The sequence below is a fragment of the Ictalurus furcatus genome, chromosome 13, assembly GCF_023375685.1.
Source record: "Ictalurus furcatus strain D&B chromosome 13, Billie_1.0, whole genome shotgun sequence".
Taxonomy (NCBI): Eukaryota; Metazoa; Chordata; class Actinopteri; order Siluriformes; family Ictaluridae; genus Ictalurus; species Ictalurus furcatus.
The window spans coordinates 15,571,292-15,583,561 of record NC_071267.1 but is presented as its reverse complement, the minus strand read 5'-3'; the positions used below and the strand labels follow the sequence as shown (position 1 = coordinate 15,583,561).

Genomic DNA, 12,270 nt, shown 5'->3' with positions numbered 1-12,270 from the left:
TTTTTTTAAAACAAAAGATCAAAAAATAAAGAATTTTTCACGGCCTTCTTTGCTCATATTTACCAAGGGTGCCAATATTATTGGAGGGCACTTTATCTGCTTACAGAATTAATTATAACTCAGTTGTGTTTTACAATTATGTGGCATTGTCAATATGATCCTAATAAGAACTGTGCCCTCTGATATCAATAACAAAAATTGTCAGAGATCAATCATAATTGAAGCAACACAAGTGTTTATTTTCTGAAAGGCATTGATATGAATGTATGAACTATTACAAGGAATGATGAAAACATACAATTTATTAATGTCAAATTTCCTGAGTTACAAACCATCTCCTTGAACTCAAAAATAAAAACATAAAAATGTAAATGTCAGTCACTGACGAATACTTAAAAGTACTGTAAAGTGTCTTTTTCCCCATTTTTGTAAAGTTAATACACAATTTGTACAAATCTTCAAAGTAAGCATATTTGAAAATGGCAGTTTTTAAATAAATAAATATACAAAACTACTCTCATCTTTAGAAAGGTCATTTACTAGTGTCATACTGGTATCATACTCAGGGATAATTAGCATAAAACACTTGGTAAAATGTTTTAATACATGAAAAGAAAGTATACAACAAATGAAGAAGGGGAAATAAAACCTTTCTAGAAATAGCGTACCACTAAAATTTCCTGTGGTGCAAATTAATCAACGAAAACTCCATATCCCCTGGATCTGAACTGCTAGAGTACTCCCAAAATGCTTCTTACGAGATTAGCACAATATAAAAATGCTAAATAAATAGGTAAACAGCCTATACTTTTTTTTTTTTTTACAGAAGAAAAAGCTAAAGTAGGTAAACCATTGTTCTATCTAGGAGCTACAATACCAAACTATAATCCTGTATTGTGCAGTCAAAGGCAAAGAAATTTTACTCTCCCATATGGTCCCACACCACTTGATTGTTTAAACAGTTCATATTTGGTCCCTAGGTCATTTTGTTTATAAATATAGACATGCAGATTATTTACCACCATAAGAAAATAAGGCTGGTTTCACCAAGATTTCACTGTCACACAGTCCTTTTATAAGAGATACCAGCCTCCATCCTGAGTCAGTGTGAGGCAGTGAAGAACGGGGTGGACAGTATTAGATGGCCTTCACATCAATGAGGTGTTGAGCACCCTGCCTCCTAGCTTTAATGCCCTGTAATCTGCGACTGTGGAGGGTGAAGCGGGACCAAGCCAGTAGTTGCAGCAGGGCACAGGAGATGGGCACAAACACCAGTAGGTAAAAGCAGCCCTGGCGCAATGGCAGAGAGCTCTCTGCACCTGAGACACCTACAGCTGCCATAGAGTCTTTAAGAGGACCTCTCTCAAAGATGTCATAACCTAGAGAAAATTTGAGAGAACAGTAAAGATAAAGCTGTCCAATAAATGTACTTTCACGGAAATAAAAATCAAAGCTCTGAGTTTAAACAAACTGGAGAATTAAAATTAGCCTGTCTATGAATTAAGAAACCTGAAGGATTAATAAATGTTCTTGTATGGGGCCCAAACTGAAATAATACAAAAAATACGTACCACTAAGATTTTTGGCTTCAGGATTGGCAAATCTGACTGAAAAATTCATTTATAGGATGCCAGTTTACGCAAGGCAAAGTAGGGCTGAAAACGAGCTGAATATAGTGCCTTGCATATGTATTCACCTTCTTAAATGTTTGCACATATTGCTGCATTATAACTTTCTACTGATTTGGAATTAATAGTGTAGTTGGGGAGGGGGGAATTATTTTGGGGGTGCTATTACAAAGGGGGTGTGCAAAATTATTCATAAATTTAAAAAAATAAAAAGTTTACAACTGAATATGTTTTCACCCTGGGAAACTGGTTAGGGTTGAGGGCAAGATGGATATAGCCAAATTCAGAGCAATCCTAGAAGAAAACCTGATCCAATATGCAAGAGAGTTGAGACTGGGGAGGAGACTTGCTTTCCAACAAGACAACAACCCTAAATATACTGCTAAAGGTACACTGGAGTGGTTCAAAACCAAGCACCTGAATGTGGTAGAATGTTCCAGTTAAAGCCCAAACCTCAATCCAATTGAATATCTGTAGAACACATGAAAATTTCTGTTCACCAGCTGTCTCCATTCAATCTAACAGAGCTTGATCAATATTGGTAAAAGATATGGGCAAAAATATTAAGATCCAGATGTGCAACGCTAATAGAGACATATCCCAGATGAAACTGCACCAAAATTTCTGATTTTTGTTTAATTAACCTTTGTGTCACAATAAAAGAAAAAGATTTTACACCTTCAAATGGTAGACATGTTATTTAAATGAAATGGTAAAAAAAAAAACCTCCCCAAAATAATTTCAATTTCAAGTAACACTACACTGTGAAAAAGCTCAAAGGGGTCCGGGGGTGGGGGGGAGGAGATATGGTGAATAATTATGCAAGACACTGTACTCATTTGGTTAAATGTGTAGCTTCACCAAAAGAATACAGGATTTTTTAAAAAAAAAACAAATTGTTATTCCTTACCTGTACAAATAACTTGAAAGATATGCAGAACATGATAAGAAGCAATGGATTAAGCCGTGGCCTTAGCAAAAGTTTATAAAGTCACTGAGAAAACCTTTTTGGAAAACTGATTTCCTGTCCAGAAGGATTGTTTGTGTTTGGATGCACCTCCTGTCAATCATTTTATAGACACTCTATGGTTCCCCCAAGATACATGGGGTGGGGCTTTGTGAACATGGGAAGGAATGGGAGAATGAGCACTTTTAACCTAATCCTGATCATTTATGAGTTTTGAGGTGTGAGGTCATGATAAAGGTCTCCTAAGAGGTACTTTCTACTGCGATACGCATGTATTAAAAAAGGGCTAAGTTCTATACATACCATTTCATGAACTGACACCATTTCATGGACACGTCAGTGTACCACAGGGTACCTTAGTGAACAGATCTGAGGTCAGAAAATAATACTTCTAAAGACCCTCATGAAAGTTATAAGAGAGCTTAAATGTACCCTGCCTGGATTAGCGTTGCCAGAACCCACCACTAGTGACACCATAGTGCTACTCAGTGACTTCAATGCTTGTGCTGGGAATGAAGGATGTACCTGGATTGACATGATTGGAAAGAACATCCCAGATCTGAGCTTGACTGGTGACACAGACTTTCTATGAAAGTCATGGACTGTCAATAAACACCTTGTGCAAACAAGTGTACTGGGTAGCAGAGCACCTTGGCTAATGAACTATCTGGTAGTTAGATCATCTAACTTGTATGTTGGTCATTCAGGTAAAGAGAGGGATGTTTTATGCAGTGTTTGGCACCTCAGAAAGGGCAAACAAGACCATAATCAAGCTGTGTTAAGAAAGCGTGGGTAAGTACTGACCCTTAACTAAGGATATTTCTGAATGAATTAAAAATATTTTTATAATGCACATCCTAGTTTACTACTATTACATATCAGACTTGTGAAGTGTGTATAACCAATATCCTCCATCAGATAGCAAACTAAGGAACAGCAGGACACTAGGGTGTAAACAGAGTGCAAATAATCATGTAAACGGGAAAAACCCGATATCTTTACTAAAACCTTAACTGACAGGTTATTGCTAGCCAGCCCATCCTCACAAAGTACGCTGGAGATAAAGGGATTTTTATTCTTTTTCACTATTCAGATCAAATCTGTCCACTGAACACACTCATTCATACATACCTGTATACACACACAGCAGCCAGGTGCCAATAAGGGGAGCGAAGGTCTGGCCGGGCTTTGTTACCAAAGCAACCATACCAAACAGCAGTGCAGAGGCTGCTTGCTGTCGCCGGTTCAACACAAAGTCCTCGTCAACCAGGTCTGTGATTACTAAATTCAACAGCTTACAGGTCCCTTCAGTAAACACTCGATTACTGCAGAGAATGATTCATACATTTGACCTGATTTAGTAAAGAATTTAGAAAGCACAACCATGCTTTGTGCAAAATTATTAAACAAGAAAAACATATTCTATTAGTTCGATACAAATATATTTTGTATCTACAAAAATATTTGTACTAATATGTTGATCATGCTAAATGGTTTGAGAAATGTAGGACATACATGCATTGATTGTCATTCCAAAGTATTATGGAATTTTATATTTAGTGTGATTCTGATCTTACTAGAGCATACAAGTCAAGCAACAGAATGATACATGCAACAGAATCAAATAAATAAAAGCCATTTAAGACCATATTAAGTGAAAGACAAATGCTTTGTCTAGATGTGTTTGTGTATTGCAGTGTAATGTTGAGCTCTTACCTAGCAATAAATAAGCAAAGCAGGTAGACCTGGTCTGCTCCTGCTAGCAGCATTGCTATACTAAGGCCCAGTTTCAAAAGAAAGAGGCCACGGACTACCCGGTAGACACCCAGTTTTTGGCTTAATGTCAGAAAGTAAAGGTTGTTGACATGGGGAGCTATATAAGAGATGCCTGTGAAGTTTGAACAGAAAAAGCTACATCAACACTAATACACAGTTTTTAAATGTCAGACTTATACTTATGAAATACAACAGATGTCAACTCAAACAACAGCTTTCAGTGACCACGGTTACACGGACAGCAGTAATCTAATTATTGACCTTATTTTGAATAAGACAATATTGTGATTAAGGTGTTTACAGGAGTTGCTTTTAGAATATTCCTTTCATTTTCCTGTTTTACATGTTATAGAACATAGATTGATTAATGTCACACGTCATTACGTCCCCACACCACGCCGTCCAACGTTCCCTCCAGAATTTCACGCATAAACATACAGTTCATCTTTGTTATGGTACCGTATACAGTTTTGGGTGTTTTTATTTTACAAAAGATTCAAGTGCAGTTAATTATTTGTCATGCTATACGTGCTAATAGACAACTGCTTTAAGCCACGGGCTGCGTCCGAAACCACGTATTTACCTACTATATAGTAGCTGATATACGTGTATTTCACCTACTATGTAGTAGGTAGGTAAGTATGCAGTTTCGGACACAGTCATGCTCTCTTGTTTGCCATCAAACGGTTGAGCACTGCCGTGTGTGTACATGTCCTGTTGCAAAATGTGGTGAAAACTCCCACACGATGTTAATAATGTGATTAAGGTGTGTACATGTCTGTAATACACCTCGATAATGTGACTAAAACAGGAATAGTCCACATGTCTTAATTCGATTTGTGTTTACTTCGAGTATGACTTTAGTCAGATTAAGGTAATCAATAATCACTGTTTACATGGTAGTTTCTTAATCAGAGTACTGTCTGAATCGGGTTAATATCGGATTATTGTTGTCCATGTAAACGTACTGATTGTTAGTTCTTAAAAATAGAGAATGGTCATACCCCATTACTGATTTCCAACATAAATATTCCAGGAGAATATAAAAATCACAACTGCGTCAAGCTAGGTCCACAATGAGCAACCCACGGGCAAGGTAATGCAGCAAATACTATTCATATCCTAAGGTCTTATGAATCGTATTTTAATTAGGCAAATGTTCCACAAGGGTCATATGCTCTTACCCAGCAGAAATGAGCCCGTGGAGGCAGAGATGCGGTCTGATAAGAGGTGCTCCAGAAACAGAGGGAAGAAGTTGCTGTTGAAGTGGCAATGAAATACCTGTGAATGAATAAAGCAATATGCAGCAATTACTGCAAGTTATAAAATCAGGAAACGGTGCAAATAAATGGGTCCAAAAACAATATGTACCTGCACCAGATTCATTGAAACAAACCACATAAAATTTCTGTGGCGGGAGAGTTGCTTCAAATACTCGCCAAGAGTGATGGGCTTCTCAGTCTGAGCAAGAGGAGCCTGGCCAAGAGACAATCTGAGAGAAAAGGAATGAGAGTAATAAAAATGAGAGAGGGAGGAGGCGAGTATTGAAAAGGCAATTTCAATCTCTTGTGCTCACAAAAAGAAACTCATAGGGGACTGGGACAGGTCTGCAATCTGAGAACCATTTCTCATTTAATTGGCTGTGAGGCAGACCAAGTCCTGTTTTTACTTTTTTTTTCTTTTCCCCCCTGTCTTTTTTTCTAAATTGCTTACACTCCAAGCAGACAGAGCTCACACTTTTATTACACCACATGAGCAAGTTATAAACCTATAGCAATGACATAGGTGTGTAAAGCAACAGAAATACAGCACTGCAATGACTTTGCTCCTTATTAATCTGTAGAGCCAAACAGCTTTCACATTCCTTGTGGGTGAAACACAAAATCTTTCAGGTTGGGAAACAAATCTATAAAATGTGTAATACGGTTGCTTGGAATATTCAGGATTTTTTTTTCATTAAGTAGTTAGTTAGGTATCCAACCAGTATTTATCGAACTTCAGTTTGAATAACTGAAGATTAAAATAACATTTTTGAGAACTGTGGCTCTAAGCAACATGAAAATCATTTCTATTAATCTTACTTTGCTAAATTAATGCAGAAAATTCAGATTTAAAAGAGTGAACATACTCTTTGAGCAAATCCCCTTCTCCATTCTTGTGTGATTGGACCTCATTTTGGAACCTGCGGAGCAGAATTCGAGATACCACAGCAAAGCCCAGAACTGACAGAGCAGCCAGCGCTACACAAAAAAGCCTGAAGGACATAAAGTCTTCTTTGTCCCAGAAAGAGTAGGACAGGAAGACAGACAGCGAGCCCAGTGCACTGAACAGGGAGCTGTGGAAGTTCAGGCGTGTGCGCTCATTTGCAGACACGGCCAGGTCAGCCAGCAGGGCATTGTGGTTGAGGTCCACCAGCGTGAGGAAACCATCGTAAAGGCACAGGCAGATGAGGAACTGCAGACCAGGGTGGGCCCAGGCCACCCAGAAGGCCAGGAAGGAAAGAGCAAAAAGCGGCCCATTCCTTGCGAGAGACTCGAGGCGTTTCAACACCACCTCAGGTGAAGATATCCGAGACCCAGACCTGAGATGTCAAACAAAGACATACAAAATAAAGCTCTTTTAATATTAAAACAAAATAGCTGTCTGTGTTATAACATTTCTTCTACTATTGTTTTAAACATTTCAATGTTTTGTTGTACTCTAAATTCTAAATGGTTTTATCTGTTTAGAGAGAACAAGTGAGTTCTTACTGAGGGGTGCTAAGGAAGGAGCGGTCACTCAGCCATCCAAAGAGCGGGTCGTTCAGGCTGTTCCATATCAGGAACACAGTCTGTGTGAGCAAGCCAGAAATACGTAATGACCAAATGACTCATCTAGTATAAAAGGATACATTTTGTGCACTTCGTGCCTTGCATTTGGCTACATAAGCAACAGAACAAACTAACTCACCTCTCCGACCCAGAAGGAAAGTTTGTCTATCTTGTAAACAGACACAAAAGTGTCCACATAATAAAGCAGGAAGACATTATGGAGAATGGAGACAAAAAGGGCCAGGGAGCCATACAGCACAGCTGTGGAGACACCCACGCAACAGTTCCACGCCCTCTTTCCCATCTCTTTTTACATTCTCTCGCTCTATCTCTGCTTTTCCTCCACCAGCAGAGTTTCTCTCAACACACAAGGCAAGCAGGACACGGTCATCGTCCTAGATGTGAATCCTGTCCAAAAATACAAACGTACAGTACTGTAGCTAAGATAAGTGGCATTTTTAATGCAACTTTATTGTTCAAAACAGTTTTAGCTTCATCTAGTTAGCTTTCATAAATCATCTAAAATTATATATTGATATATTGCATAAATAGCAAGAGCTTCTATTCCCCAACAATTTCTGCTGTCGCAAAAAAAAAACAAACCTTGTATCATAAAAGAATTCTTTGGTTATGAGTTGTGATCGACAGTCTTAGAAGGCATAATGTGATGTGCTCACCAGAGGCTGATTTAGTGCCAGTCCAACCAAAGGCAGCCGATGACAAAGTGTTAGAATAAATTTTTATTACTATAGTGTGACCGCTGTTATGACACTCATCTAAAAGCCACTAATAGGACAGCATATGATGATGTAAAATTCATGAGACAAATACACATACGTTTGTGGTGAAATATGGTGCAACATAAACAAAGCATGTTAATAGACAGGAAAAAGTCCAGATGACCTCGAGCTTACTTTAAAGAGATTTTTCTGATTTTGTGACCCCATGTTCTGAACAAGCCCAGATCATGCTGATTAAAATGATTTGCAGTGTGGGCGCATGGTGGCTTAGTGGTTAGCACGTTCACCTCACACCTCCAGGGTCGGGGGTTCGATTCCCACCGTGGCCCTGTGTGTGCGTGGAGTTGGCATGTTCTCCCCATACTGTGGGGGTTTCCTCCCCCAGTCCAAAGACATGCATGTAGGCTGATTGGCGTGTCCGTAGTGTATGAATGTGCCCTGCCAGGGTGTACCCCGCCTTGTGCCCGATGTTCCCTGGGCTCCAGTGACCCTGAAGAAGGATAAGCGGTATAGGAGATGGATGGATGGATTTGCAGTGTTAGAGGATCATCATATAATCTGACATTGAGACCGTGTTATCAAACAGTTTGTTATAGGCCTCTTCCAAAATTTTATTGGGATCATCTTACACAGTGTGACAATAATCTTAAAAGGCTGATGTAATTGCAAAGAATACATCTGGCTTTACAAAAGAGATACCTCAAGGGAAATAAAGTAGTCTAATATTTACACATCTGTCCAGAAGCCCTAAGCAGCCATGCATTATTCATTTTTTTCTTTGTTGTTTTCTCGTGATCATCAACTGAATTTTTTCATGATCTTGACATAACCAAAGCTGTTTTCTCACTACGTAATTTTATCCCGAGAAAATCTGCCGCTTTGTGAATGGAACTGGTGTTACATGCATGTTGGCAGCTTCAGCATCATAAATGTAATAACTGCCCGCTGTAGAGATAGACTTCATCTCCGCATTAAGAGAGAAGGGTGTCCCCATCTCAAGTGTCGTACACTAATGTGGAAGTTGTCGGTCCTGCATGGATGACATTTTTGTAGGCCACCCCAGAAGTTACCATCACCCTGGTTCCGTCGACAGAAAGCCAATAGGATTTTTCCATTGGCTTTTGGATTATTGCAGAAAATAAAACTCTGTGACAAACAAAAGTTTATGATGCTTACATGTTTTGCTCATCAAGATAATCATCACAAATTAACACAACTTTTATGAATTTTGAAGCCTAAATACAATCGCCAGAAGCAAAAGCTAATATTAGCCTATAAATGAACTACACTTCATAACTTCAACGTCATCACCACTACACTTCAGACAACTCTTTCAATCTTTATTTATAAAAAAAAACAACAACAAAAAACACTAAAATTGTAAAATACTATAAACTGAAAATCTACAAGTTGGCAAGTTTGAGTTGGAATAGTTTGCAAGAGCATGAGTATAAACACAACGAGGCTGTAGTAGAAGAGTTTTCCTGTTCGGCGTGATGGCGTTTAATGTCCCCGATAACCTCTGTAGTCCCATTTAGCCACTTGTTAACAACCATATTTTTCAAGACACGTAAAAGCTTACTTAGGTATTACTGATGTATTTTACGTTGTAGTATAAAACATGAACATACCTTGAGATTGTGTTAACCACAGACCTTATTTCAGGCATTTAACCAAAAATCCTTTAAAAAAAAAAAATTTACCACGGGACGATGGATGTCGAGTACACAGAAAAATTAAGTTGAGATCACGAGAAAACAAGGAAGAAAAAATTAATAATGCATGGCCACTTAGGACTTCCATACATCTGCTATGTGAAAGTGAGCAAACTCTTTAGGTGCAACAGGCACAAGCACTGATACTAATAACCAAAAGTTGTTTTCTTTTTGCATTTCTGTTGCTACAATTAATCCTAAACAAAAATATCACAAGAACTCACTGTGTAGGGTTAAGCAAATACCTAATACAAGGCATTCTTATGACGACTCCTGGCAAAAACCCCTGACTTTTACACTAAGCAGGCCAACACAGTAAACATCACTGGAATGTGATTATCAGCTATACGCTCGTAAAGTGGGTGTTTAAAATCATATTTTAAGAGCAGGTCAAATCAGTTTATCTTTAAAGGTGTTAGTAAATTTGTGATTCCTGGTCTGTGACCCATCTGGTCTAAACAATGAAGAAAAACCACTGGGTTCTCATCACCACATGCACAGAGATATCCATATCATCTCTTTGAACAGACGCTTTCTCTATTCCTGCTGTAATACAAACCCAAATCTGATCCAAACTGAGATTAACAGTAAGGCTGTAATATAATATAAAGTAATATAATATAGTAACAGGTTCCACACCTGTGTCCTTTTAATAACGCAACATGAAGTCTGATGTCTTACATATAGTTCAATGTGAATGAAAATAACCCAGGTTTACTCTCTCTGTCTGAAATATGAACTGGCTTCACAACATATTCCTACATCTGGCTAGCTAACCCTTTCCAGCATCCACAAGTCACAAAATCAGAGTTTTATTTATATATATAAAAAATTATTCATCATTGCAACAGGTTTAATTATTTTTTTTAAAAAAGTTAACTTTTCAGCTTAAAGATAACCAACACTGGTCAACATTAGATTAACCTAACGTTAACTTGTAGCTAGATAAGCAGCCTCGGTTACCACTGCTAATCAGGCGCAACATGCTAGCTAGCTATTTAAAAAGATATCACCCGGCTCTTCTGTACCTATCCTATCCTTGAAACGACGAATTCCGCTTACCACTTTTTATTTAATTTATTGGTTATTTTAATTATAGTTATAATATTTTTTGCCCAAGATGATTATTTGGACGTAAGGAAGCTGCCGTGGTTGACGCCAGTAGGTTGAGTTAGCAAGCTAACTAGTCTTAGCTAGTAATTCCTGACTTGCCCAAACATTCTAAAAATGTAGCATATTTATACCAGTTTAGCTAGTCTAATCAGTAATACCTCAGTAAACTTACCCCGTACACGTCCTGTTCAGTGTCCGCTTTCATTTTACTCAAAGCGACAGGTTTCTTTCACAAGCTGCCAAGCTGGCCAGTAAACACTTGAACACAGTTTTAATGTCTTATTAACGTTTCTAATAATCATGAAATACCTACCATGCGTAGATACCGTCTTCGTTACTGCCAGAGCGATACACGTAAATCTGCAGTAAAAAAAAAAACAAAACAAACCAACAACCCCTGTTTCTTATTATGCTGTAGTGTATAGTAATGGAAAAGACTCGGTTTAAGCGTCTGTCATGTGTGAGAGGAAACTCGTGACGTATAAAACCCTCTCCCTTATCTTTAATCCACTTCCTCTTTCTCGTCATCCTGCTTCTCCTTTTCTACTCTTCTCGCTTTTGCTAGGCGAAAAAAACCCTCAAACTCAAATCAAATGTCAATTTTCCAGTTAAAATATCATTAATAATTAATAGTTTATATTCCTTTCATTGCTTTTTAATTTTTACAAGAAATCCATAAATACTGTAAGTCTATGCAAACAGGTTTATGCATTAGTCGACACTTATGGTAGTTGTCCATACACCCATTTTCTGTACATTTCTGTTGACAGAGGAACATGGATATTTTAGTGTTAGGATTGGGCTAGGGTTAGGATTAAGTTAGGGTTAGGACTGAGTTAGTGTGTAGATCTAGTTAGGGTTTGGCTAGGATTAGGACTGAGTTAGGGTTAGAGTTGAGTTAGGGTTAGGGTTGGGCTTGAGTTAAGACTGAGTTAGGGTTAGGGTTCATGCAGAATTAGGGGTTGGGCTAGGGTTTGTATAGAGTTAGGAGTAGGGCTAAGATTAGGGTTTGTGTAGAATTAGGGGTGGGGCTAGGGTCAGTAATTATACTGACCTAAAATTACTGTGACAACAGAATTTTTTAAAGAGATGAGAGGAATAATCTAAACAGAAAAATATAATTGCAATACTGGTCAAATTCAGACACCGGAAGGTGGTCATATACAGGACATGACAGATGTCCGTGGTTGAATTCAGGACAGTTTATACAGCCTAGGCATTTGTTAAGCTGTTTAGTGAGTCTAAATCATAGACTAGGAGTCGTGATCATGTTCTACGGCCTTTTGGTGGCGCCAGAGTCACGAGTGGCGTCAGAGTCTACATGTTGGAGGCTATACGAACAGACTATAATTTAAAGGCTTAATAGACGAAACGCCTCTCTCCATGAAAAGTTCATACATGAATTAGCCTAGCGTTTAAAGAGCATTTAAGCATCAGTGCATGGCTGAAAAATTGTTTAGTCCTTAATAGATTGTTGGGCAAACTGAAAGCCTACAGTTTACCTCTACAGTCATGTAAGTA

General features: G+C 38.2%; 1 protein-coding gene across 1 annotated transcript; it reads right to left on the bottom strand.

The window, feature by feature from the left end:
• Positions 1–218: 218 nt before the first annotated feature.
• Positions 219–11,373, bottom strand: mfsd13a (major facilitator superfamily domain containing 13A). The gene is made up of 9 exons (XM_053640262.1): positions 11,063–11,373; positions 7,321–7,589; positions 7,122–7,201; positions 6,500–6,952; positions 5,743–5,863; positions 5,556–5,652; positions 4,312–4,483; positions 3,727–3,920; positions 219–1,379 (listed from the first exon to the last, which is right to left on the bottom strand). The coding sequence occupies exons 2-9, from the start codon at positions 7,483–7,485 to the stop codon at positions 1,138–1,140; spliced, it is 1,524 nt and encodes a 507-aa protein (XP_053496237.1). The 5' UTR covers positions 7,486–7,589; positions 11,063–11,373; the 3' UTR covers positions 219–1,137.
• Positions 11,374–12,270: the final 897 nt, after the last annotated feature.

Bases quoted from the DNA above. Each gene is read 5' to 3' on its own strand.
- mfsd13a (XM_053640262.1), bottom strand. From the start codon at position 7,485: ATGGGAAAGAGGGCGTGGAACTGTTGCGTGGGTGTCTCCACAGCTGTG. The intron at 6,953-7,121 runs GTAAGAACTCAC...TTGACATCTCAG, and splicing joins TCCTTCCTTAGCACCCCTCA to GTCTGGGTCTCGGATATCTT. The intron at 5,864-6,499 runs GTATGTTCACTC...CTTTTCTCTCAG, and splicing joins GAAGGGGATTTGCTCAAAGA to ATTGTCTCTTGGCCAGGCTC.